General features: G+C 44.8%; 1 protein-coding gene across 1 annotated transcript; it reads left to right on the top strand.

Annotated features, from left to right (window-relative positions):
* Positions 1–1,593: 1,593 nt before the first annotated feature.
* On the top strand, positions 1,594–17,746 carry WNT2 (Wnt family member 2). Its single transcript, XM_027682216.1, has 5 exons — positions 1,594–1,704; positions 3,049–3,272; positions 6,356–6,633; positions 9,662–9,926; positions 17,373–17,746. The coding sequence occupies exons 1-5, from the start codon at positions 1,625–1,627 to the stop codon at positions 17,600–17,602; spliced, it is 1,077 nt and encodes a 358-aa protein (XP_027538017.1). The 5' UTR covers positions 1,594–1,624; the 3' UTR covers positions 17,603–17,746.
* Positions 17,747–22,295: the final 4,549 nt, after the last annotated feature.

Here is a 22,295-nt window from a genome sequence, read left to right as displayed (position 1 = left end):
GCTTTTAGGAGTTAGTAGGAGCTGTGGTTGCCTCTGGGCAAGTACTACTGCTGGAGAAGTGTGCTCCAAGCTTCAATTGCTCTTACTTCTAAGTCTTTGCAGCTTTTGACATTGGAGTGTGTAGGTGGGTGTTGGGTATTGATTTCTGGGGGTTGTTTGATTTTTGGGGTATTTCTTTAAATTGATAAGTGGGTGAATGTTACCACCTCAAAAGTTGATATAATTCTACCTTTTTCTTTCTGAAAGGGAATGTGCTTACATCTAGTTCTGTGTCTGATCTCGAGAAGTTGTACCAAGGAACAGAGGAGACTGATGTCTCCTCTGCATGCAGCCATGGCTGTAATATGCTGCCTGAAGAACAGCTCGCAAAGGATGCTTCCTAGCTTGCTTTTCTGGGATTTTCACTTGGAGTTGACAACTGAACTCATCTTTTAGGAACTAGAGCTGTGTAGTCCCCAACTCTTAGCAACCTTCGGCGTTTGTCTTTGTTTCAGCCAACGAGGACTGTCTCAGAACTGGAGCATCTCCAGCTTGGTAATGATAGTTCCATGTTTGGAATATTTGTTACCCGTATTTGCCTTACAGAGATGACACGAGGTGAAAAAGTTCTTAAATCCCTTGTTGTTGAGTTTCCTTTCAGCCCCGGCCGCCTCGTCCCGCTCCCGGGCAGGGGCGGCGGGTGGCCGCTCGGAGCGGGGAAGCGCTGCGGCGACAGCAGGTGCCCTCGTCCCGGGCTTCAAGCGCCGCGATGGGGCGCGCAGCCCGTTCCCCCGTCGGAGCCCACGGGCCGGGGGTCCCCGCGGTGCGGGAGTAGGCAGGGAGGCCCGAGGCGGAGCCGGTGCCCGTGGAGGAGCCGGCCCGGCTGTGCGGGGCCCGGGGTGAGGGGAGGCGGCCGGGCAGTGTCACACCCCGCACCGGGGCTGCTCTGGTTTTCCGCTTCTCCCCTCGCACCGCGTCGCGGTTCCGTTCCTTGCTCGATGTTCGCAAGCACTCGTACCGAGCCTGAAGTGCCGTCGTGCCGAACCCTGAGAGGTGCCGAGCGCTGCCGGTCTTTAACAGCCGCCCGGGGCCGCCGCCGGCTCCGCAGCAGGTCGTGTAGCATCTGCTGACGGGTTTGAACTCACTGTCTGCTCTTAATGTTATTGGAAAGCAACTGGCTCCTCGGGATTCCTTGCCTAATCAGAGGTGTTACCTCCTCCTCTTCCCCCAGTGTCTCTTGACATCATTTCATCCATCAGACTTTCAGAGGAAAAAAAAACACCAACCAAAGCAGAACCCACCCAGTCCGAGAGCAGCCCACACCAGCCCCTCAGTTTTGCCGTGACTGCAGGGAAGAGCTGGATCGGGGCAAAGATGAAGGATGAGAGCGGGGCTGAACTCCATGTCCTGAAGGATTTGGTGCAGGGCGAACCGAGAGGAATCCAGAGCGATGCACGGACCGGCATCTCCCGTACCCCGGGCGGGGATCAGTAAGGCCAGGGGCCGCGGGTGGGGATGCGAAGGCTCTTGACCCACGGGAAAGAACTAGCCTTCGAGGTGCGTTTGCCCCTGCTCGGAATTGTTGCTCCATGGGATTTCTTCTGCCCCCCGCGACTGACCTGATGTGGACCGAAGCGTTTCTAACATGAACTTTCTGCCTGGGATCTGGTGGTCTCTTCCTTTGGTCTTGATCTGGGCGACCCCACCAGTCACCTCTTCATGGTGGTAAGCTGTGCAATTCCAGGAATTTTTATTTGCTCTTGGGGAAGGTGGGGTCGGATTAATTGTGAATTGGGGGGGGGGGAAGCCTCTCCCTCTCAGGCTCTCAAAAGCGGAGCTCGCTGCTGCCAGCTGCTCCGGTCCAGAAAGTCCAGCCTTAAAGAGAGCGGGATTAGACGGTCCCGGCATCTCCTTCCACACCCCGTCCCCGCACCCCGGCCTCCTCCTCCGCATAAGCACAGCGCAGCAGCGGAGGCTGCGCGGGGCTTTCGACAGGGCTGCGGGTGCGGGGGAACGCGGCGGGGGCAGCGGGCACCGCCCGGGCTGCGGGGCCGCCGAGGGAGCGGGAGGAAGGCAGGGAGGCGGGCGGGGAACACGCCCGAGGGGCGCGGGTGAAGCACTGCTCCTGGCAGCTGGCCCTCCGCGCCCCGGCGGCGCTGGGAATTGGCTACAGCAGTGCTATTTTTTTATTATTAATTTATTTTTTCCTTCTTCCTCGCCCTCCCCAGCCCCTCCCTCCTGCACAGTTTCCCCTCACTAAACTGCAAGGGCACAGGGCTGAGAGCCCTGCGGGCAGCCCCGGGCCCAGCTTGAAGTGATAGTTGATGTCGGTAGCTTGCTGCAAAACGGGTTTGAATGAAAACACACACTGCTCCTCAAACTGGGGACCCCAACCAAGGCCAGCCTGAAAAGTCTTGGTATAGGAGAGGAGTTAACCCCTTCTTGTAAACCTAGGGAACACATTTAACCTTGACACCAGCTGACACGGAATCAAAGCCTGATTTATCAGACTGAGTATGTTTCAATAAAATGACTATCTGTGTCCTTAGCCGTATAAATGTTATTTATTGCGATGGCTTTTTGTCATGGTGTCTTCTAACTGCCACTTAAATATATATATTTTTGGAAGTCACGGCTTTAACGATTTTATGGTCGTATAAAATAATGAAAATACAAGAAAAGGACATTTTCTTCTGTTTGATCCCTTCAAAAGACACCTACAGAAGTTTGGGGTTTATGAAAGGTACCTTTCGAAACGTTTCAGGACTAATAGAGACCATCTGGATACAGATGATGTAATTTAATTTTTGTCAAGGTTTTTTTTTTTTTTCTAAGTACTGCACGGAGCTGCAATAGCGGCGCTTGGGGTTCTCCTGAATGCTTCACGTTATTAAAAAGCACAGCATCGGTGACTAATGGTAAAGGATTTCCACCAAAAAGGCAGAGGTAGCTGTAGCTCTGGACCCACCGGAGGAAGGCTCCGGGGCGCTGAGGACCCTCCTTCCCCTGGAGTCGGTGCCCGGGGGTCGCCGCGGGCCCCGCCGCTGCCCTGCCCCTTCCCTCCCGCAGGTACATGGGCGCCGTGGGCTCGTCGCGAGTGATGTGCGACAACGTGCCGGGGCTGGTGAGCCGGCAGCGGCAGCTGTGCCGGCGGCACCCCGAGGCCATGCTCTCCATCGGCCGCGGCGTGGCCGCCTGGACGGCCGAGTGCCAGCACCAGTTCCGCCGGCACCGCTGGGACTGCAACGCCCTGGAGCGGGGGCAGCGCCTCCTCGGCCGAGTCCTACTGCGCAGTGAGTCCCGGGGCCGGAGGCCGGGAGGGGCTTCCCACGGGCCCAGGCGGGGCGCGGAGCTCCCGGGCCTACGGACTGAGAGTAAATGGGGGTTTAGAGGGTCGGCGTGAGGGTACAAGGGTTCCACACAGGGGTACCAGGGGTCTTGTGGGCTGGCACCGCCCGAGCAGTGGTGGGGAACAACGGGAAGCGGTGGCCATCCCCCTGTTATCCTTGTTCTTAGCAAGAATGAAGCTTCGTTTTACACTTCAGGAGGAAGGGAAGGGGAAATGCAAAGTTATTCTAGGGTCTGACACTCGAAAGAAAGGCATATATGATGATGCGAAGTGCTGCATTGCTTAAAAACGTGTATCAAATAAGAAAGACAAGGGGGTGGAGGGCTTTGACGCATTAAAGGGTGGCTGTGCAATTCCCAACTTTTTTTGGTGCATAATGGACGCACAAATTAAGGGCTACAGGGAAACCGAGGCGGCAGAATAGTGAAACAGGACAGAGAACTTTCCATCACAGCCCAATCTCGGGATACCAGTATTCGGGGTGGGGCGGGCTGAAAGGGGCAGCTCATGTGCGAACAGGAGCCCGGTGCGTTGGGATGGCAGACGACAACTCCTGCACGCCGGTTCCCGCTGGAGCATTTTGCCTGGAAAGCACAGCAGCAGGGTATAATCCCCCCAGGGCTGTGCTGCTTGCGAGGCTGGGATCTGCGCCCATGCCGGGGCAGCACAGCCCTCCAGGCTCCCCGACCTCTGCAGGGGCTGCGACAGCCAGTCCTCCAGGTCAAGCTCGAGGGAGAGAGAAGCAGGGGACACACATCTGATAGGGGTGAGCCAGGCTTGTGCAGACCCCAACCCCTTAGGACTACAGTGTGCTTCCCACCCTGAGGGAGGATGGTTAAGCAGGGTGGTGTTGTCATCTAAATGTTGGGCTGAGGCAACAGCACTAGTTTGAAGACTAATGAGTCTTCAAACCTCTTCTGTGGTCCTTTTGACTCGAAGAAATGACTGAGATCTCTTACTGTGACAGAATGTCCTTATCTGAGTGATAAATTTGCTGAGATTCTCAGAAACTGTGGCTTTCTTCACCAAATGCCACACCTGGGCACCCAGCTGTGGTGCACAGCCAGTGGGGCTGACCCTGAACTGTCACTTGAGTCCCTGGAATGTCCCCAGCACCATTCAAGACAGCCTCTCCAGGCTGTGAGCAGCATGGTGTCTGCAAGAAAGGGAAGAGGAAAGTCCCAATGCCCCACTGGTGGGGACAGAGAGGAGGATGGGAGGGTGGGAGATGTGCCACGGCCCCATCCTCCCCTTTCGGACCGCAGCAGGGCATGCTGGTCCAAGCAGTGGGATTTCATCCACAGAGCACCATTCGGTGCCAGATTCCGCTGCTGGTGAGCAGTTGGTTCCTGTAACCAGCTTCATGTTCCCTTAGCAATTATTTGTGAGTAACCAGTAACCTCACCCATAGGCTGAAGTTTTCTGTGAGGTTTGTCTGTTATTCAGGAAAATATATTTGGCAGAACATGGCCTAATTCTGATGAGGCTACTAAATAAAAAATGTAAAAATGCAGTTTTTCCTAAAGGGAAATTTTCATTATTGGCTCATGTGAGAGAATGACAGCACATCAGGCTTCTGAGCTCTACATTGAGCCTGATCAGGCTGTGATTGCCATGGAAATGTAGCTTGATAGTGCTCTAATATAATTCAATGGTTTGGATTATTTCAATAAACTCAAATGAAACATTTCTCTTCCAATGACATCAAGTGTTTAATTAACACTTGAATTAATTAAATTTATTTTTTAACTAACACTTTACAAAGTTTTGATATCTCTGAACAACCCGTCTCAGAAATAAGTCTTCAAAGGAGCATGATTTGTAACAAGCCATGGTATCTTCTGCCTGATTTTGAAGGCAGTGTAGGGAAGGCATGGTTTGTCCAGTCCTTTTGAAAACTTTTAGTTGCCATTTGCTGAAGGTTTGCACAGCCCAGGGAAGTTCAGGGCCCATTCCTATTTGAAACATTTAGATGCTACTGGAATCGAAATACTAAATAATAAGTTATATGGTGTAATGCTACCTCTACAATAAAAAAACAGATAACACGTCTTTGGAGTCCTACTTTTCTGTGCTAATATTATTTAAGGCTTACAAGTCCTTCAAACAGGTCTTTCTCACTGCTAGTGGTCTTAGATACTGCACAAAAATCTACTTCTCTTTCTATGCTAGAAAACTCAGAAACTAGGAAAATATTCCACTACCATAAATAGATTTGTGCTAGTATAATATAGCTCTGTATTATAAAGTACTATATCTTAAAAGCGATTATTACATTGACATATGTGCCTAATAGCCTATGAGGAGGCATAATCTAGAAATTTCTTTGGTATAATAAAGTATCTTGGTTAGGAGAAGGGAAAGCTGCCAGAGCAGCTGGCATGAAGAAGTCACAGCTGCCAGGCCAAATCCTACCTCAATGACACAAGCATGTGCCATTGATTTAATGGAACTTGTTTGTGTCAATTATGGTTATGGGCTTGGTTCTAGGCAGAAAACCTAATTTTAGCTTTTTCTCAGGAAATAACACCCAAGTTTTCTCCCTACCACCTTTTAAGCAAGAAAGTCTATTCTGAGTGCTTTGGGAGAGGAAAATCTAGTTTCAAGAGTTACTTGCAGTATTTTGCAATGTACATGTTGTTTTAGTGTCCCTACTTAATAATTTCTTGAACTTATCTCTCAAATAGCCCTTCATATATTTTTCTAAATTGGTGAAACATGATAGGAACACCAGCTGTCCTATTCATGTATCTGTACAGAACAACTGATCCATGAAAGTATATTAATCAATATTAGAAGCAAATGTTTAATATTTTCCAACTCTAACACTATATTGACAAGCTTTTACCAGGGAGGGGTCCTAGTTTAAGCCATGACTAATTCTGGCTCCAGGGAATGTGTATTTGTGTGATTTCAGCCTAGTTTTATCTTTTGCTCTGCAAAAAATCCAGGCTAACTCTCTGGACAGCCTACAGAGACTCAGACTAGCTGCATCAATGATTTTTAAAGTGACTTTTTTTGTTTCAGGTAGTCGTGAATCTGCTTTTGTGCATGCCATCTCCTCCGCTGGAGTTGTTTTTGCTATCACCAGGGCATGTAGCCAAGGGGAGCTGAAATCTTGCTCCTGCGATCCCAAGAAGAAAGGCTCTGCCAAGGACAGCAAGGGCCATTTTGACTGGGGTGGCTGCAGCGATAATATTGAGTATGGCATTAAATTTGCCAGAGCCTTTGTGGATGCCAAAGAACGGAAAGGAAAAGATGCAAGGGCGCTGATGAACCTTCACAACAACAGAGCTGGAAGGAAGGTGGGTGTCCATCCAACAGATAGATGCCTAGAGATGTTCTTGGAGAACTCTCCTGTGTCTGGGGCAGGTAATGGTTAGCTCTTGCTGTCTGGTCTGAGTAGTTAGGAAGAAATATGGGATAAGCAGGAGCCTGAGCTGCTATTTCTATCTCCCTTGGAGGTTCAGTGTGTGACAGAGATCTTCAAACAGACTGAATTCAACTGATTAATAGTCACAGTCAGTTCAGTGGCTCCTTGTGTGGGAAGTTAAGCAGGAGTCCAAGTCATTGCAGGATAAGTTTGAATGCAGGTTTCATTTTGAGCTTAATTATTATATAAGGCAGAGTTTTACTTTTGGTTAATACAGAATAGAAATTCCTGAAGACTACACTGAAGAACAGCCTTGACTTTAAAGAGCAAATTCAAAATAACACTAATGAAAAAAACCATCATGTCTGTCCCTTTATGTATATGGTAAACCTAATCATAAAGTGAGCAGAGATAAATGGTAATTGCTTTACTTTTTAAGAATACAAATCCAAGCTACATGTCCCTCCAAAAGGTGTTGGCCTTGGGCCATGACCTGCCGTAAATAAACCCCTTTTCTAAACGCTGTATGAGAATACCACTCCTGAATTTCAACAAAAAGTCTTTACTTTTACATTGTAGGTGAATAGAAGGAGTAGTTGCCAGGTGTATTACCCACTGCTGGTGCAAGGGCTGAGGAATTTGTGCACTAACATTTTGTGATGGTAGCTATACATAGTAAGAATACTGAATGCTGGAATACTGAATACTGGAATATGTTGTTTCATTATTTGAAACATGTTCAAAATTTACTGCTTCCACAAAATCTGAAATAATACAAAAAAATGTTTTAATGTACTAGACCAAGCACTTCTGAAATGATTTGTAGAGACTTCTTGTTTCTTACTTTTGGTTTTCCTTAAGGTATATTCAGTAGGAAGAAAATTGATCATGTTCTGATCTTTTTATGTTAAAAAGTTCCCTTTATATAATCTGTAAAATTATTTTATATTAGCTAACCATTATTAAAAGAAATGATCCAATTTTAATGAATGGTACTACAAGTAGATGATTTTCCTGATAAATATTTGTCCTTCATCATCTTTCCTCTGCCTGTTTATTGCCAGCAGGTGTAATTAATATGTGATATAGACAGATGAGGTTATTCAGATCAGTGATATGCACATGCAGTACTGTGGCTGTGTTTATGTTACTGTCCAAAAGAGACTGCAGTCTACAACAGAAGCAAAGAATTTTTAGGGGTGAATAAGTTCCATGATGGGAACTACTTTCTGTAATAGTTGAGCATCTTAGTAAGTTTTAAAAAATACCGCTGCCAAATACTAAAGAAGTACTGGTAAGCAGGTAGATTTTTAGAAAAAGATCAAGAGATTTTAATAAATATATTCAATTAAAAATAATAAACATGTTCTCATATGCCCTAGGACCTTCCTTATGGACAGGGATGCTGTTTTGTATCCAAAGTGCAATAGTGTAGGTTTAGCTTTGCAGGGATCTCACCACCTCAGCTGTCCATAAGCCTGGCATTTGGACCTGGCATTTGGTAAAACCGTCTGTGCCCTCGGCTTTTTCTTGCCCCCCAAAGGGTTGTCAATAGGTTTCATTTAAAACTAGACTATTCCAATTGTATTAATTAAATAATAAGTAGAATAAATATTTATAATATTTCCATATGAAGCATAGAACATAACAGGATGTGTATCAGTATAGGAACATCATGGACAAAAGAAGAGACCTGCATTCCTGTATGCTTCTTCCACTCTAAGAATCATAGAATCATAGGATCAGCCGGGTTGGAAGGGACCTCTGAGATCATCAAGTCCAACCCTTCCAGCAAGTTGTTTTAAACATACAAGTAGTTAAACCAATTTGTGCTCAGATAATTAAAACCAAGCATCTGCTTAAATCCCAGATTTGTGATAGTACCATTGGCAATGAAGTGGGGCCGTGGGAATTCCAGTGACTTCTTTGAAGTAGTCATATAATTTAAAAGTTGGAAAGAAAATTAAAAGTACTTTGGTTTTATAATACATTCTCTCTTTATTACTAAGTACTTGACTGAAAAATGCTGCTCCACTGTGCATCAATCTCACTTCTTATCGTAGAGCTTTCCTCTCTCTTACCTTCCTGCCATGGTGCCGTCCCTCTTGTACAAATGCTAAAATGTTCATATTTCATGAACCCTTAAGGCATAATATTATAGATTAAATATCCATATCTTCAGAATTAGAAATAAATTATTTATTGCCTATGAACCCATCTGTTGTTCTCCAGCATCATACAGGTAGCCTCAACATCTGCGATGAAGCTGACATGGCTTTAATGCTATCAAGACATTAAATTAATGATGAAGGTGATTTCTCCAGTGCAAGCTAATGAAGGCCTTATTCTAAAATGTTTGTTAAAAGGTTTATAAACCTTTTAAGGATACTGTATTTTAAAATTTTGCATAGATCTGATGCCTAGACCAGGTTTGATGTTTTGTACAGCCTCAGTAAAATTGTTTAAATATGAGATGCTGTCACGGTTTGACAGATGCCTGTGGATTCCTGGACAATGTTTGAAACACTGTTCAAGGCAAAAGGCAACTTCATGAAGATGAACCAGAGAGGGTCAGCATAGCAACGCTGCAGCTGGAACGATGGGGAAAGGGAGTGCGTTCACCTCCCAAGGGGGTGAATGATTCTGTCCATTTCCCAGATCGTTTCCTCCTGCCCAGTCTGTGTGTGTCCTAGTGCTATGGACCATCTCGATCCTCGGGATGACTGGCAGGAGCGGGAAGATAAGCCCACCAGCTGGAGGATTGTGTGTAAGGCTGAGTCAAGCAACCAGAGCAGATCAACCATGTGAGTTGGTGCTTGATGCTACCAGTGGGTGTCACTACAGACCATAACATGGAGACTCATCGCAGGCCTGGCATTACAGGATGGATGGAAAAGGGCTGAGAAGCAATCAATTGTAGTTTGTTTTACCTGTGTATATTTTACTGCATTTCTAAACAGGCCGTGAAGCGGTTTTTGAAACAGGAGTGCAAATGTCACGGTGTGAGCGGATCGTGCACTCTAAGGACCTGTTGGCTGGCCATGGCAGACTTTAGGAAAACAGGAGATTATTTGTGGAAGAAATACAATGGAGCAATTCAGGTGGTCATGAATCAAGATGGCACGGGTTTCACTGTGGCTAATAAGAAATTTAAGAAGCCAACTAAGAATGACCTGGTATACTTTGAAAGCTCTCCTGACTACTGTATCAGGGACAGGGATGTAGGTAAGCCTCTATCATTACACATGAATGGTTTTATTTCAGACATTTGTAATTCAAAGGTCAAAAATTATCATTATTATTGAGAGAGTGTGTGTGTGTGTGTGTGTGTGTGTGTGTGTGTGTGTATATAAATCCATGCATGTAACCAGCTGGAAAAAGGCAGGAAGATGTTTTGGAAGGACAGCTCTGTACAAGAACAATAGTTTCTCCATGTCTCTAGATGTGCAACAGCCAGTTGTTCTAATATGATTCAGCAGTTTCTGCCAGATGCTATGCAGCCCTGGAGATGCTGTAAAGCAGAAGCGGCTTCCAGCCACTTTCAGTTTGAGTTATGCTCTGGAGGCATGTCCATACTGTGCAGAACCACATACACCTTGTGTCACACAGCTCACTCCAGAGCTGCCCTAAGTCCCGTGATGTCCCTGTGATACCACCTCCTGTCACATTGCTTCTCTTCCACATCGTTATGCCACTGCTGCAGTGCCCTCCTTTGTCTGCACATTCCCTGCAGCTCACTGGGACCGTGGCTCCCCTGGCCGTAGACACATCTCTCCCCATGTGGCAGGTACAGCCCCTTGGTGCCAACCCAACTATGCTTGCACCAGCCAGGGCAGCTGTGGGTAACACAGAGCGAGGCAGCTGGAGGATGTGCAGGTGGGTGAAAGAACAGAGGTCAGTTGGACACAATGTTGAGCAATACAGCGGTTTATTCCTCCTTACAAGACAGTGTTGGCTCTGTTCATGGCAACCATTGTATTCTCTGAAGAGTTGTGCCAGCCTTAGTGGGAAGAAATAAAGTTTCAGGGCTGTTTTTAACTCTGAATTTTCCTGCTTTCAGAGAGTCAATAGAGACACGCTTAGCAGTGTTCCAGGATTCAAGGAATTGCCAAGCACCAGGAATCCTGCTAACAGTTCTTGACCCATGTATAGTATTTCCTGATGTGGCAATTAATATTTAGCAACTGGAAAACCAGAAACTGTGAAAAGAGAGCCAGACTGAGTAATGTATGAGAGATGTTGTGGAACTAATTAATAGGTTGTATAACAGGCCAGATTGCACCCCATATGACATATCTGTAAGTATCTGGATAGCAATGCAGCTCAGCTCTTCTTGGCACTGCTACATATTTACAATCCAAGTTTGCTTGGAATAAACATTGCAGAACAACTGTACCTAAATAAGAACAATATGTGAATTCCTGGTCATGTACTATTGACTTCAATAAACCCAGAATTTCATCCAGTATGCTTACATTGTACAGTGTTTCTGGTTAGTTGAGTAGTCAATGTAATTTTCGATGTTATTTATGGTTTTGGCAGGTGATGTTTATTACCTACATAAGAACATATTCTTCCTTGAATAGTGGCTGACATTGTGAAGTCTAATACTTCAACCCAAGGGAATAAATAGGCATATTGTGGCATTGTGCAGAGACTAACTTTGCAGACTAGGATTTTTTCAAAACATTTATTTCTTGAAGTTGCCTCGTCCATTATAAAACCCATGATTTCTTTTCTCCTGGAAGGAGAACCTGTACACAACCCAATTCTATGTCAAAAAGGAATTTAATAATCTCTTTGTATTAAGCCTAATTTCATCGGTCAGTCTTGTTATCATGGAGGAGAGCAAGCATTTTTCACTGCAATGTATTACGTGCATTTGCCAGACACTGACAAGCCTGCCCAGAGATGGCAAAGTCTGACATGTGCTTTGGCCTAGCTCAAGATAAGGCTTCAGTTGAGGCAGCATTCCTTTGCTGCCCAGAATTCAGGGAATGTGGCTGTTTGGAAGAGCATATTTTTAGCAAACTGCAGAAAACTTTTGATGAGATGTGGGGTGCCCTGCTGCTTGTGTGGAGCAAAGGAAGAATCACACAAACAAAACCTGATTTGGCTTTGAGAGAGATGATTTTGGAAGCTGAACAACATTTTTTCACTTTTTATATTTGCCCTTTTGAGCACTCCAGAGTGTCAGCCCTGTTAAATGACTGCAAATGAAATGAGATTATGGAAGTCTGAGTTTGGAAGTAGGTGGGGAGCATCTCGGCATCAGCTAATCTTACGCTGCTGCATTTTAGTATGTCCTTGAATAGAGTTCTGCCTTTCACTTGTATTCCCTGGAGAATGATTTAGTGCTTCAGGAAAAAAAGTATAGCTGAAGGTTGGTTAGTATTGGGACTAAATGAAGGATTCCCAGAGCAAACCTTAAAGAGTGTCCCAAGAGACAGTTTCACAAGCTGTAAAATGACCAAGCCAGTGTCCTCTGTGGTTTGGGTGTGCTAACACATAGGAACCAGTGACTTGGGGATTCTGCCATCAGCAGCCTACCAGAAAAAAGCAGATACCTTCTCTTCTGCCACTGGAGCTTTTAGCCCTGGTTCTTCTCGCTGTTGGTGGGCAGTCACCAGAGAGTGCTGGGGCTGAATACACCCCCCTGGGTCTGGCACTCTGAGCTGGGTAGCTGGACATACATACAAGGAACACCCTTACAGTATGAAAAATATGGGGTTTTTGGATTTTTTTTCTCCAGAAGGAAAAGGGGAGTAATTGATTTCAGGAGAGATATAATATGTGGAAATCACTAATAGCAGTTCAATAGAAAGAGAATATAATAACATGACCACGTTTTTCCTCACATTAAGATTTCAGGAAGGACCAAAGGAAGATTTTCAGAAGTGTTCAGAATTCATTTAACTATGCTCACATAACTCTGCTGAAATAATTTTTACTCACAATTTTGTACTCAAAAGTTGGTAGAAAAAGAGGTAGGACATCCCAGAGAGCTTTGAAAAATCTTGCCACGAACATTTTGCCACTCTTCCTTATACTATCATAAATTTCCAACCCCCAAACCCAGTACAAGCATACCCAGGACTGCCCAGGGAAAGACCTGTTAAGAATGATAGAGCTGTGACAAGAACTAAAGTGACAGCTTCACAAGTGGCAGTCCCACTGTCACACATACTACCTTACCCTGAATGCATTACTTCCCCTACAAAATGCTCTAAAACCCCCTCTTGCTTGTCTGCTTTTATAAGCCTCTATTTGAAGTATTTTAAGTTTTAAAAGGTTGCTATTTGCCCATCTGTGCAGGCTAGGTTGATTGAAAGCTGTTGCGAGTTTATTTGGAACATACTGGTGGACAAGCAGAGACTGCTTTAGAAATAAGCACCTGAGCAGCTGTAGCCTGCTGGCCAAGCCTTTGTTAGAGCCTGTTAATCATGGACACTATTAAAGCCGTGTAACATCTGCCTGCCACAGAAAATGTTTTAGAACTGATTTATTAATCATTTGTACAGAGCAATCAAAAAACTCTTTGCAGTATTTGAGTGAAAATTCCTTCTACAGGGACACTCCCACCAAAGCATGTAGAGCAAGCTGAGCTCAACTAAGCATGTTGACATAATGCGTATGAGCAGGGAGGTTGTGTCCCCAGGTGTGGGCATCAAGGTGGAGGTGGTAGGCAAAGGTAGAATGGGGTTGGTGAGCGTGTGTTGATTGTTCACATCTGTTCTGGTAGCAGCGAGGCTTCAGCCATGTGGAGGTGGTGGTGGAGCAGAGGCAGGGCATATCTGTATGCAGATAATCTCGAGCTGCTGCAGCAGTCCTTCAGGACCTGTTGCAAATCCATGTGCCATATGTTTCAAGTCATCCCTAGGTTTCTCCCAACACTCACATGGTCCCAGTTTGAGTACTGTCAACACACCAGTGTCACTGCCTCTGCCTGTGCTTGGGGCTGGGGTCCCATACTTGGACTGCGGTGTCCATCTCCTCTGTCCCCAACAGGCAGACAGGGTGCTGCAGCTGTGTTTGAGGACCCTTCACATCTGGTCTCCTGGTGGAAAGCACTGTGGAGAGGCATGTGCAATGCTACAGGCAGCCCTCTGGAGTTGTGTGTTGGGTGACAAATCACATGGCCAGGGTGACCTGCTTTGGGTCCTTCACAGGATTGATTTTGTGTTAATTTATTCCCTTCCTACCCCATGTAAACCATTTGCTGCATTTTTGAGGTAAATGAGGCCAAGTCCAGAGTGTAGCCTGGAATTTAAAGTGTAGCCTGTGAGTCCTGGTGTTGTGCAAGATGTGTTAGTGCTTGAGGTATGTAACCCATGGAGGGAAACCAACCTTGATCTATGTCGAAAACTTCTCACTGAGGTTGGCTGCATACAGGCAGTCCTGGTGCAACTTGTTGGCCTGTATCTCACAGCCTGAGCATTGCAAACACGTTGGGTGTTCCAGCCCTGTGCAGGCTTACGGTGGAGCTTGTGATGACTTCCATTAGGGCAGCTCCCCTCCAAGCACTGACTGGCAAGGGAGCAGTGCCATCACCCCGAGAGCCTCTGGGAGCTGAGAGGTTATGAAGGCTCTCAGTGGCTATAGAAATTAGAATGAGACACATATTTCCTCAAAACTGAATCTGGATAAGCTGTTTTTGTCAACACATTGCTGTCTCTTCATTGCTGGCCTTGGAAATCCCAGCCTCTCCAGACAAGGCTGCCTCAAATGTGTGCTGCCTGTTCTTTCCAGCCCTTCTATACTGGGTGTTGTACATAGGTTCCAGTAGCTTCAGAGATACTTTTCTGTGAATATTTCCTTTAATTTTTTTCCCCAAAACACTAGTGAGGAAACTATTGCCGGGGATTTCACTGTTCTTGCTTTTCTTTTTAGGTGGAAGTCAAATAATTAATGTTATTGCTTGACATCAGATTTTTAGTCAATAGAGGTAGAAGGAAAAAGATCAAGTTATAAAGGAATAAGTACATTTTAGAGCTTTAAGAATGGGGAAAATTATTTTTCAACTTAGCATATGTTTGCTTAAGAAAACAGCTATGCAAACCAAGAAGAAAGGGTTTGATGTACAGGCCATAAAGTCAGCAGTATTAAAAGCTGTGGATGTTTTGCCAACATAATGTTGTGTGTAGACACGGCAAGTCCAATACTTGAAATGAAAACAAAGAGATCGCATGAAAACTTTTTACAAGTTAGAACATACTTCTGCCTCTTAAGCGCTGAGGAGATGCATCACAGGTAGCAGGCAAAGATCAGAAAACTCTGCCTTATTTTGTGCAGTGTCTTCTGCTGTCTTCATTACCCAGGGTAATGAAGACGCGCAAGTAACTTGCTTGGCTCCTTGCTGCTGACTATTGCTCTTTTTTTTTCTCACTATAGAAGCCACAGAGATGCTGAAGATGCTGTTTGAACTTTAAAAAAAATGTTAATTTTGCCTGGAAACTAAGCCTTTATATTAGCCTGTTTTCAGTTTTGTCACAATCTGTGGATCATTTAGTCTCCTGTCCTAGTAGTGTAGTAAATGTTGATGTTGTGTTGTGGGCAGCATCAGGTGCTAGCAGCTTCTGACTGTTAGCAGCTGAAATAATTTTGATTTTGAAGTTGGTGGCAGAACTCCTGTTGAAAGCAGCAGGTGCATTCTGCTTGGGTTCTTCTTCAGTGCTATGTGATTTCCCTATACATCTGCAAGCAAGAATTTTGGAGCTGGAAATTACCCTGTGCCTCAGCTGAGGCCACTTGGACAGCGCAGCAGCACCTTTGTGGCTCCGGACCCCTGAGCCAGGGCCGGTGCCTCAGCCTTTGGCAGCAGCCAGTGAGTGGCTCCTGGGGTGGGCAACTGGGGCAGCCGTGGGTACCTGCTGATCCTGGGGGCAGGTGGCCACACAACACCCTCCTGCTCTTCCTGCAGCAGACCTGAACCAGCCATTTGATATTGAAGCTTTCCGCGTGTATATTTCAACCTAATGAATATTTAAATATTTAAATAAATACAGGAATCTAGACTACAGAAGAGAAGGCTGAGATGTGTTCTGGGGACTGAAACACTTCTCTGGGGCAGCAGCTGAAGCCTGTCCTGACTTAGATGCAAAAAGAGCAAAATTTCCACCCCTATGCCTGAGAGGCTGAATCATGTGTCAGTCCCACAGTCTGAGGTGACTGTGCTCCAGTCCCTGAGACCCCTCATTACATCAGTGGCTTGGGGACAGCCCTGAAATAACATGAAGTCTCCCTGGTGCTGGAAGCAGCAGGGGATGGAGGGACAGAGAAGACTTGTATGTTATGAACTGCTTTGAGACAGCAGTATCAGTATATACAACCATAAGTACCATAAGGGGGAAATAAAGAAAATTAGAATTTATGCACCTTAGATTTTTAATAATTACAGATTAATTACAGCTTAAGTTTTATGAATTGATTAGCTTGCTATCCTAATTTATGCACATTTGAATTAATGTCTGCATATATTTTTCTTCTTTAAGAAGGTAAATTGCTCATGTTTGGTGTCCACCTGTGAATACACTTTGTAAAATGTTTCTAATTAATTTAATTATCACAGCCATTATTTAGGAAATATCATTTTGGCCAAGAAGAAAAGAAAGGAGGTGTAATTAGTGCTACAGAAAATTTCAGAAGAATGTTAATTTCATGAATATACTTGAATTTGATTTATAATAACAATATATAAGAAATTAGGTGAAGCAATGAATTTTCATGAAGTTTTCAGATTGATAGTAATAATCTGTCAACAGCTGCGGTATTGATCCTGAAATGTACCTTAAGATCAGTTTGTTTTAGATAAGCAGCAGCCTCTATGTGGTACAGTCGCTATTCAGGCTAAGACATCTTACAGAGCCATTTTGTGCATGTGGAGACGGGCAGAGGCATTTCAGCCACCTGAGAGTTTCAAGAACATGATGAGGTGTGGTTTGCTTCTTATCCCTTCTTCTGTCTACAGCAGGCTATAATTTAGTTTCTTCTAATCTCTATCATGAAAGAGGAGGAGAACCCTTGGTGTTACCCCACAGAGATGAGAGGCACATAGAGCAGCCATTCTTCAGCTGCACTCTGAACTGGTGGACATGGGGACCGTGGGTGGACAGAGTGGTGCTTCTGCAGTCACTTCTGCAAGACTTTAATCACTGGCAGCACAGTTACTTTGGCCCCTTGCAGTCACCAAATTTTGTGGTCTTCTCTTTCCCAGCCCTCCCCTGCCCACCCAGAGCTCCCCGCCAAAGCCAACGAAATCCAGAGCACCACAGGGATGCTCCTCTTGGGCATCCCGTTTCACACAGCCCTGGGAGACTGGGCACAGGGAGCAGGAGGAGGCTGCACGGCTGCCTCGGGGAGGTTGTCTGCTCTTTGGAGAGGAAGAAGGTGCTAGGGAAAGATGAAGCAAAGCATGATGATATTAAGAGAATCAGGCAGAGCCTTGAAGTATTTGGTCCACTTTACTCCTCATCTCCAGACCTGAATTCTAGGGGACAATTGAGAGCAATTTTACCTTATTATAGGCATTTCTCTGTCTTGATGTTGAATCCTGGGTAATGTGATGCTGAAGGATCAAATAAATTGTGAATTATGTTTCCTATACCTATTTTCATATGCTTTCTGTCCTTCCTTAAAATCCGCCTCCTGACATTTACTGTGTTCCCTCTGTAGGGTCCCTTGGGACAGCTGGTCGGGTGTGTAACCAAACCTCCCGTGGCATGGACAGCTGTGAGGTGATGTGCTGCGGGAGAGGCTACGACACCTCCCGTGTCAGCAGAATAACCAAATGCGAGTGCAAGTTCCACTGGTGTTGTGCTGTGCGCTGCCAGGACTGCCTAGAAGTGGTGGATATTCACACTTGCAAAGCGCCGAAGAGCGCTGGCTGGATCTCCCGGACATAATGCACAGGCTGCTGATGCTGAGGACCACAACCTTTTGCCCTTCCTGGTCTGTGTAGGGAAGGCATCTGAGGTCTTTGCTACTTTTACGCCTGTTTTGCCTTTGTTGCTCATTGCGCAGAAGTTGCTGAATAATTAATAGAAACACCGCAGCATTTACTTTCCATTTCTGCATGACAATGTTGCTGCAGAGTTGTCTGTGCATAAACTGATGCAGCTCTGGAAGGATGTACTTGTGCCAGGACTTTTTCAACCACCATGCAATGCTCCTCCAGACTACTTGTCATCAGGAATACAGCAAGACACAAAAATGGGCCACCTCTTACCACCAGCAACTGCATGGGCTGAGCTTGCTCAAACATCTGAAGAATCTTGGGCAGGTCACAGTTGTGCCCTGGATACTGAAGGGCTCAGGAGTTTGAGCACTTGTTGGTGATTTCTCCATGAAAGAGAATTTGGGGCCAGGCTGGTGAAAGGCGTCACTGGAGCGGTGTTTGTTCATCCCTGGTGTACTGGAGTTTGCAATAGGTGGGCCACCTGAGGCCACCTATTAGCCCGTGACACCATTAGCACTGTGTCTTCCTATGGGGCAGAAATTGGCCCACGGAATAAAACAAAGGAAATCGCAGGAGATGTATTCAACCACAATACTTTCATAAACTATTAAAGAGTCAAAGCAAATGTCTTAGTTATATGTTTGTGAAAACTTGCCTTAAAAGCTTTTAAAAAGTCGTTAACTAGTGAGGTTTTGGGGCTTTTTGATCTGCAGGATCGAAGAGAAGAAATGGTTTCTCAGCCTAGTGAGAGCTGGGTACAGGACACTCAACTACTTAAGGATAAGGTTTCCTCTTTTTTGCATGCAGAATAAGTGGAAAAACATCTGCAAAGAGTGACGGAGAAGGAAATGCCTTGCTTCATTTGGTTTCTAAAGAATTTTTCAACTTCTGTCTTCTTTTAAATTTAATAAATCTTTAAAGCGTGTTCAAAATTATACTTTCTATTCAGATGGGGACTTTCAAATGAGATTTTTTCTGCATACTTTCTACAAAAACTTTATGCCTATGATTCAGAGTGCATCCACCTTTGATGGAGGCAGTTCCAGGTTGTGTCAGGTCCATATGCTGGGATGGGATCAGCACAAAATAAGTTGCTGGATAGATGTGCAGGCTCACAAGGCCCAGAAATCTCGCAGCCTTGGTGGAGAGGAACTGGGTCAGAGAGGGACCAGCTGCCTCTCCTCCAGGCAGAGACCAGCAAACGAGCCAAGAGAAAGATGGGTTCTGTGACAATAAGTCTAATAAGGCTCTGGAAGAGCACCCATGAAGAGTAGAGGCAGGCAAAGTCATGAAAAAATAAAGTAGGGAAAGGAGGTTGAATAAGTGATAGAATGTATTGTTGATACAGGTGAAATTTCCATGTGAAAATGAAATAGACTGGAAGAACCCTAGTGGGTACAAACAGTGCAGGAAAAAGTAATATCCAAGTAGCAAACTAAGGCAATAAAGTGAGTAGTACTGTGGCTATGTTCTGTTTCTTGGTTTGGTTTGAGTTTGTTTTGTTTGGGGTTTTTTGTTTTTTGTTTGGGGTTGGGGGTTTGTTTGTGTTTTTGTTTGGTTTTGGTTTTGTTTGGTTTTGCTTTTTAACTATTTAAAAAAAAAAACGGGGTTTTGCATTCAGGAGTTTTGAGAGAGCAGTCATTTACATCTGCAAGGCTTTGGAAAAAGTCTGTATCATTAAAATGGGTAATTCATCTCCAGAAGGCACAGCTGGCATTAAAAAATGAGGAGGATCCAGAAGGGTATTTATTTGGACAATAAGATAACGTTTTAGTTACTGTATATGGCAATGGTCATGGCTAGAAGTAAGAATAATCACACTTCTGTCTATAAGCCAACTGCTGGTGGGAACAGCCCTGCCAGCATGTTAGTGCACGTACAGTGTAGTGTGTGTGTTGTGTATGTACACATGCAGTTCAGTGGTTATACTGCTGGCCCCATTACTGCTGGCAATTCTGGCTCTGGGCTGGATAAGGAAAATTTCATACCGAATTGTATTTAAAGGTGAGCTCCAAGGAGAATTCTTATTAGGATTTCACTGTGAAATTAAATCTGCATGCAGTTCATAGCCTGAGCAATATCATATTTTAAGGCTTAAAGAACTTAAAAGCAGTATAATAATTTTTAATTTTTTAGTGCCATTTTTCTTGAAAAACTCAGGGAGACTTTGAGTAGTCTAAAAATTTCCTGTGTAACAAAGCTGAAAATATTTCAATGTTCTGGAAAAAAAGAAAGCCTCATTCTTACAAGGGAATTTGTTCTAGGCAGTGGAGTGAAAGGTAGTAAAATCAGATCTCTTCTTAAATCTGTTATCTGGTTAATAATCCAGAAAACCAACCCATCTGAATTCTGCAGTCCCAGGTAAAGTGTTTTGGGGTCATGGTATTAAAGGTGGAACTTTTATTCACCAATCTGGTTCTCCTGCACCAAGGTACATCTTGCTCCAAATCTTCCTCTGGTCTCAGAGGCTGGTGGTTCCTAAAGGCCAGTCTTATCAGGAAGATTAGGGCATTGAGTACCTTGGCCTTTTCAGTGTCCTTTGTCACCCCATCCAGCACCAAGCCCATGCCAGGTGCACACAGCAGGATGACTTTCCCATTTCAGATGTGCCATATCAATAAGCTGCGATGTGATGCCTCCACGAAACCCACTTCACCAGAGGAAAACCAGAATATTTCACAGCATTAACAACTGTGTAAGCGCTGAGCTGGCCATTTTTTTGATGATAGTTTTTTCTGGGTTTATATGGTTTTTTTAAAGAGCTCAAGGTAGGTGTGTTACAACTGTTAAGTATTTCTGTTGCCTCTTCCATGAAAAAAAGCACTCCCAGAAGCTATTGCTAATTCTTAGTGGCAAAAGACACTCAGAGATGTAAATATTGCTAGGAAAGGCCCCTCCGTGACCTTCAGCTAATCAAAGAAAGAATAAAAAAGGGGAAAAAAAAGAGAAAGCAAAAAAAGAAGAAATAGAAATCAGGCAAAGCAAATTAAATAATCCTGTATTTTGTTCCATGGAATAAATTTACTCATGTATTTAGTCATGAAGTGGAAACAGCTGTCCCTAGGTAGACACTTTAGTGTCAGAATAATGTTAGCTGAAGAAAAAGGTTGTAGGATTATTTTTTAAATAGGCAGTCCAATTTTCTTGAGGGAGTTCCCTTTAATTTGCTGAATGAACTCAGAATCTAACAGCGCCCTAAAACACTGTTAGCCTGCCAAGCTTTTTGGGATTGCTCCCTCCCCACTATATTTTTTTAAAAAAAACTTTACCCTAAAAAGTGTGTTGAGCTGTTTTATGTGAAATCTCCTTTAAAAAATGTAATTTTCTTTTATCACTTGGAAAATGGGGAATGACTTAGGAATGGTGGTGTATGCTAGGGCATGTGGGCATTGAAACTTGAGAGATTGTTGATTTTTTTTCCTGCAAAATTACCTAAACCCAATTTGTGCATCTCATTCTGACCTCCCATTCCTGTGTAACCTTCTTTGCAGCTGTGAATTAGAAATAAAATACTGCATTTCTGGTACTGTGCTGCACAGCTGCTGAAGGACAGCCACCCTGGATGCCCAAACCACAACTGTTGGTCTCTGCCTGCAGGCTCCATGTCCAGCCTCTTGTGGGCATCAGCGTATGGTGGCAAGGGGGAAAGGAATGTTTGGGGATTAATGAAGATCTGGATCTGGAGAAGGTGCTTTTCCTAGAAAAAAAAAAGCTCTTAATCCACTGTGGCAGCGCAAAGTGTACCAACACTCACTGTTCTACATGTCATTTGCCCCGCACTCTTTGGAAAGGCTACAGCCTTCATGCAGGGCACGGCTACCTCCAAGGGCAGAGGTGGTTTTGAGATATCAGAGCCTGTAAGTTTCTTCTGCCACTTCAAATAACAACAAATGAACTTATTATCTGAAAGACAGCAGCAGCTCACAGGCTGTAATCATAAACATGGTTTTGGGTTGGGTTTTTTCATATAACAGCTCATTTGCCTGCTGAAATGAGTATGACTTCATAAAGTAAGCTCTCTTGTGTGAAAGAAGCAAATGCATATGAATCAACACATTGACAGCTCCCTCTGCGGTGGCAGCTGGGCAGGAGCCCTGAAGGAAGCTGGGTGGCAGCTGGGGCCAGGGGCCACCTTGTTCACTCTGTAACCAGAGCCCTGAGGTTTTCAAGGTCTCCATGCGGTGGCAGCCACACTGGCTGCGGGCTGTGCGTTGAGTGAGAGAGGTGTAGCTTCCTTTGGATGTTTAGCTTCTGCAGGTTTCTGCAACACAGCGAAACCCCTGGTAATTTTCTACTGGGGTAAGGACTTTTATGTTCTCCCACTGAAAAATCACAGTCTGTGTATTCAGCATTCACACAGAACGATGAAGAGAAAGCAGCCCTCCCCTACCAGTGCAGTTCCTGCCTTGGAGAAGTTGTAAATCTACCCAGTGGTAGGGAGGGATAGAAGGTGGCCAGCTTGACTTGACACTCCTTGGGGGGGGGTCCTCTCCTTTTTTGTTCTATGCAGATTACAGTGTAGAGATAGTGTGCATCCAAATTCTATTAGGCTGGCTTTAAAGAAAAAAGGAACTGCTAAGATTTGGATTTAAAAAGCTCCCCCCCACCTCTAAATCTGCAAACTGAAGATTCAGATGAAT

Source organism: Neopelma chrysocephalum, unplaced genomic scaffold, assembly GCF_003984885.1.
Source record: "Neopelma chrysocephalum unplaced genomic scaffold, ASM398488v2 Primary Assembly neopelma1_62, whole genome shotgun sequence".
NCBI lineage: Eukaryota > Metazoa > Chordata > Aves > Passeriformes > Pipridae > Neopelma > Neopelma chrysocephalum.
Note: the sequence above shows the minus strand (reverse complement) of the source record. Positions and strands in the feature narration are given on the sequence as shown.

Excerpts from the sequence above, each read along its gene's own strand:
- WNT2 (XM_027682216.1), top strand. The coding sequence starts at position 1,625 with ATGAACTTTCTGCCTGGGATCTGGTGGTCTCTTCCTTTGGTCTTGATC. Across the intron at positions 1,705-3,048 it reads CCAGTCACCTCTTCATGGTG|GTACATGGGCGCCGTGGGCT; the intron begins GTAAGCTGTGCA and ends TCCCTCCCGCAG. Across the intron at positions 6,634-9,661 it reads ACAACAGAGCTGGAAGGAAG|GCCGTGAAGCGGTTTTTGAA; the intron begins GTGGGTGTCCAT and ends ATTTCTAAACAG.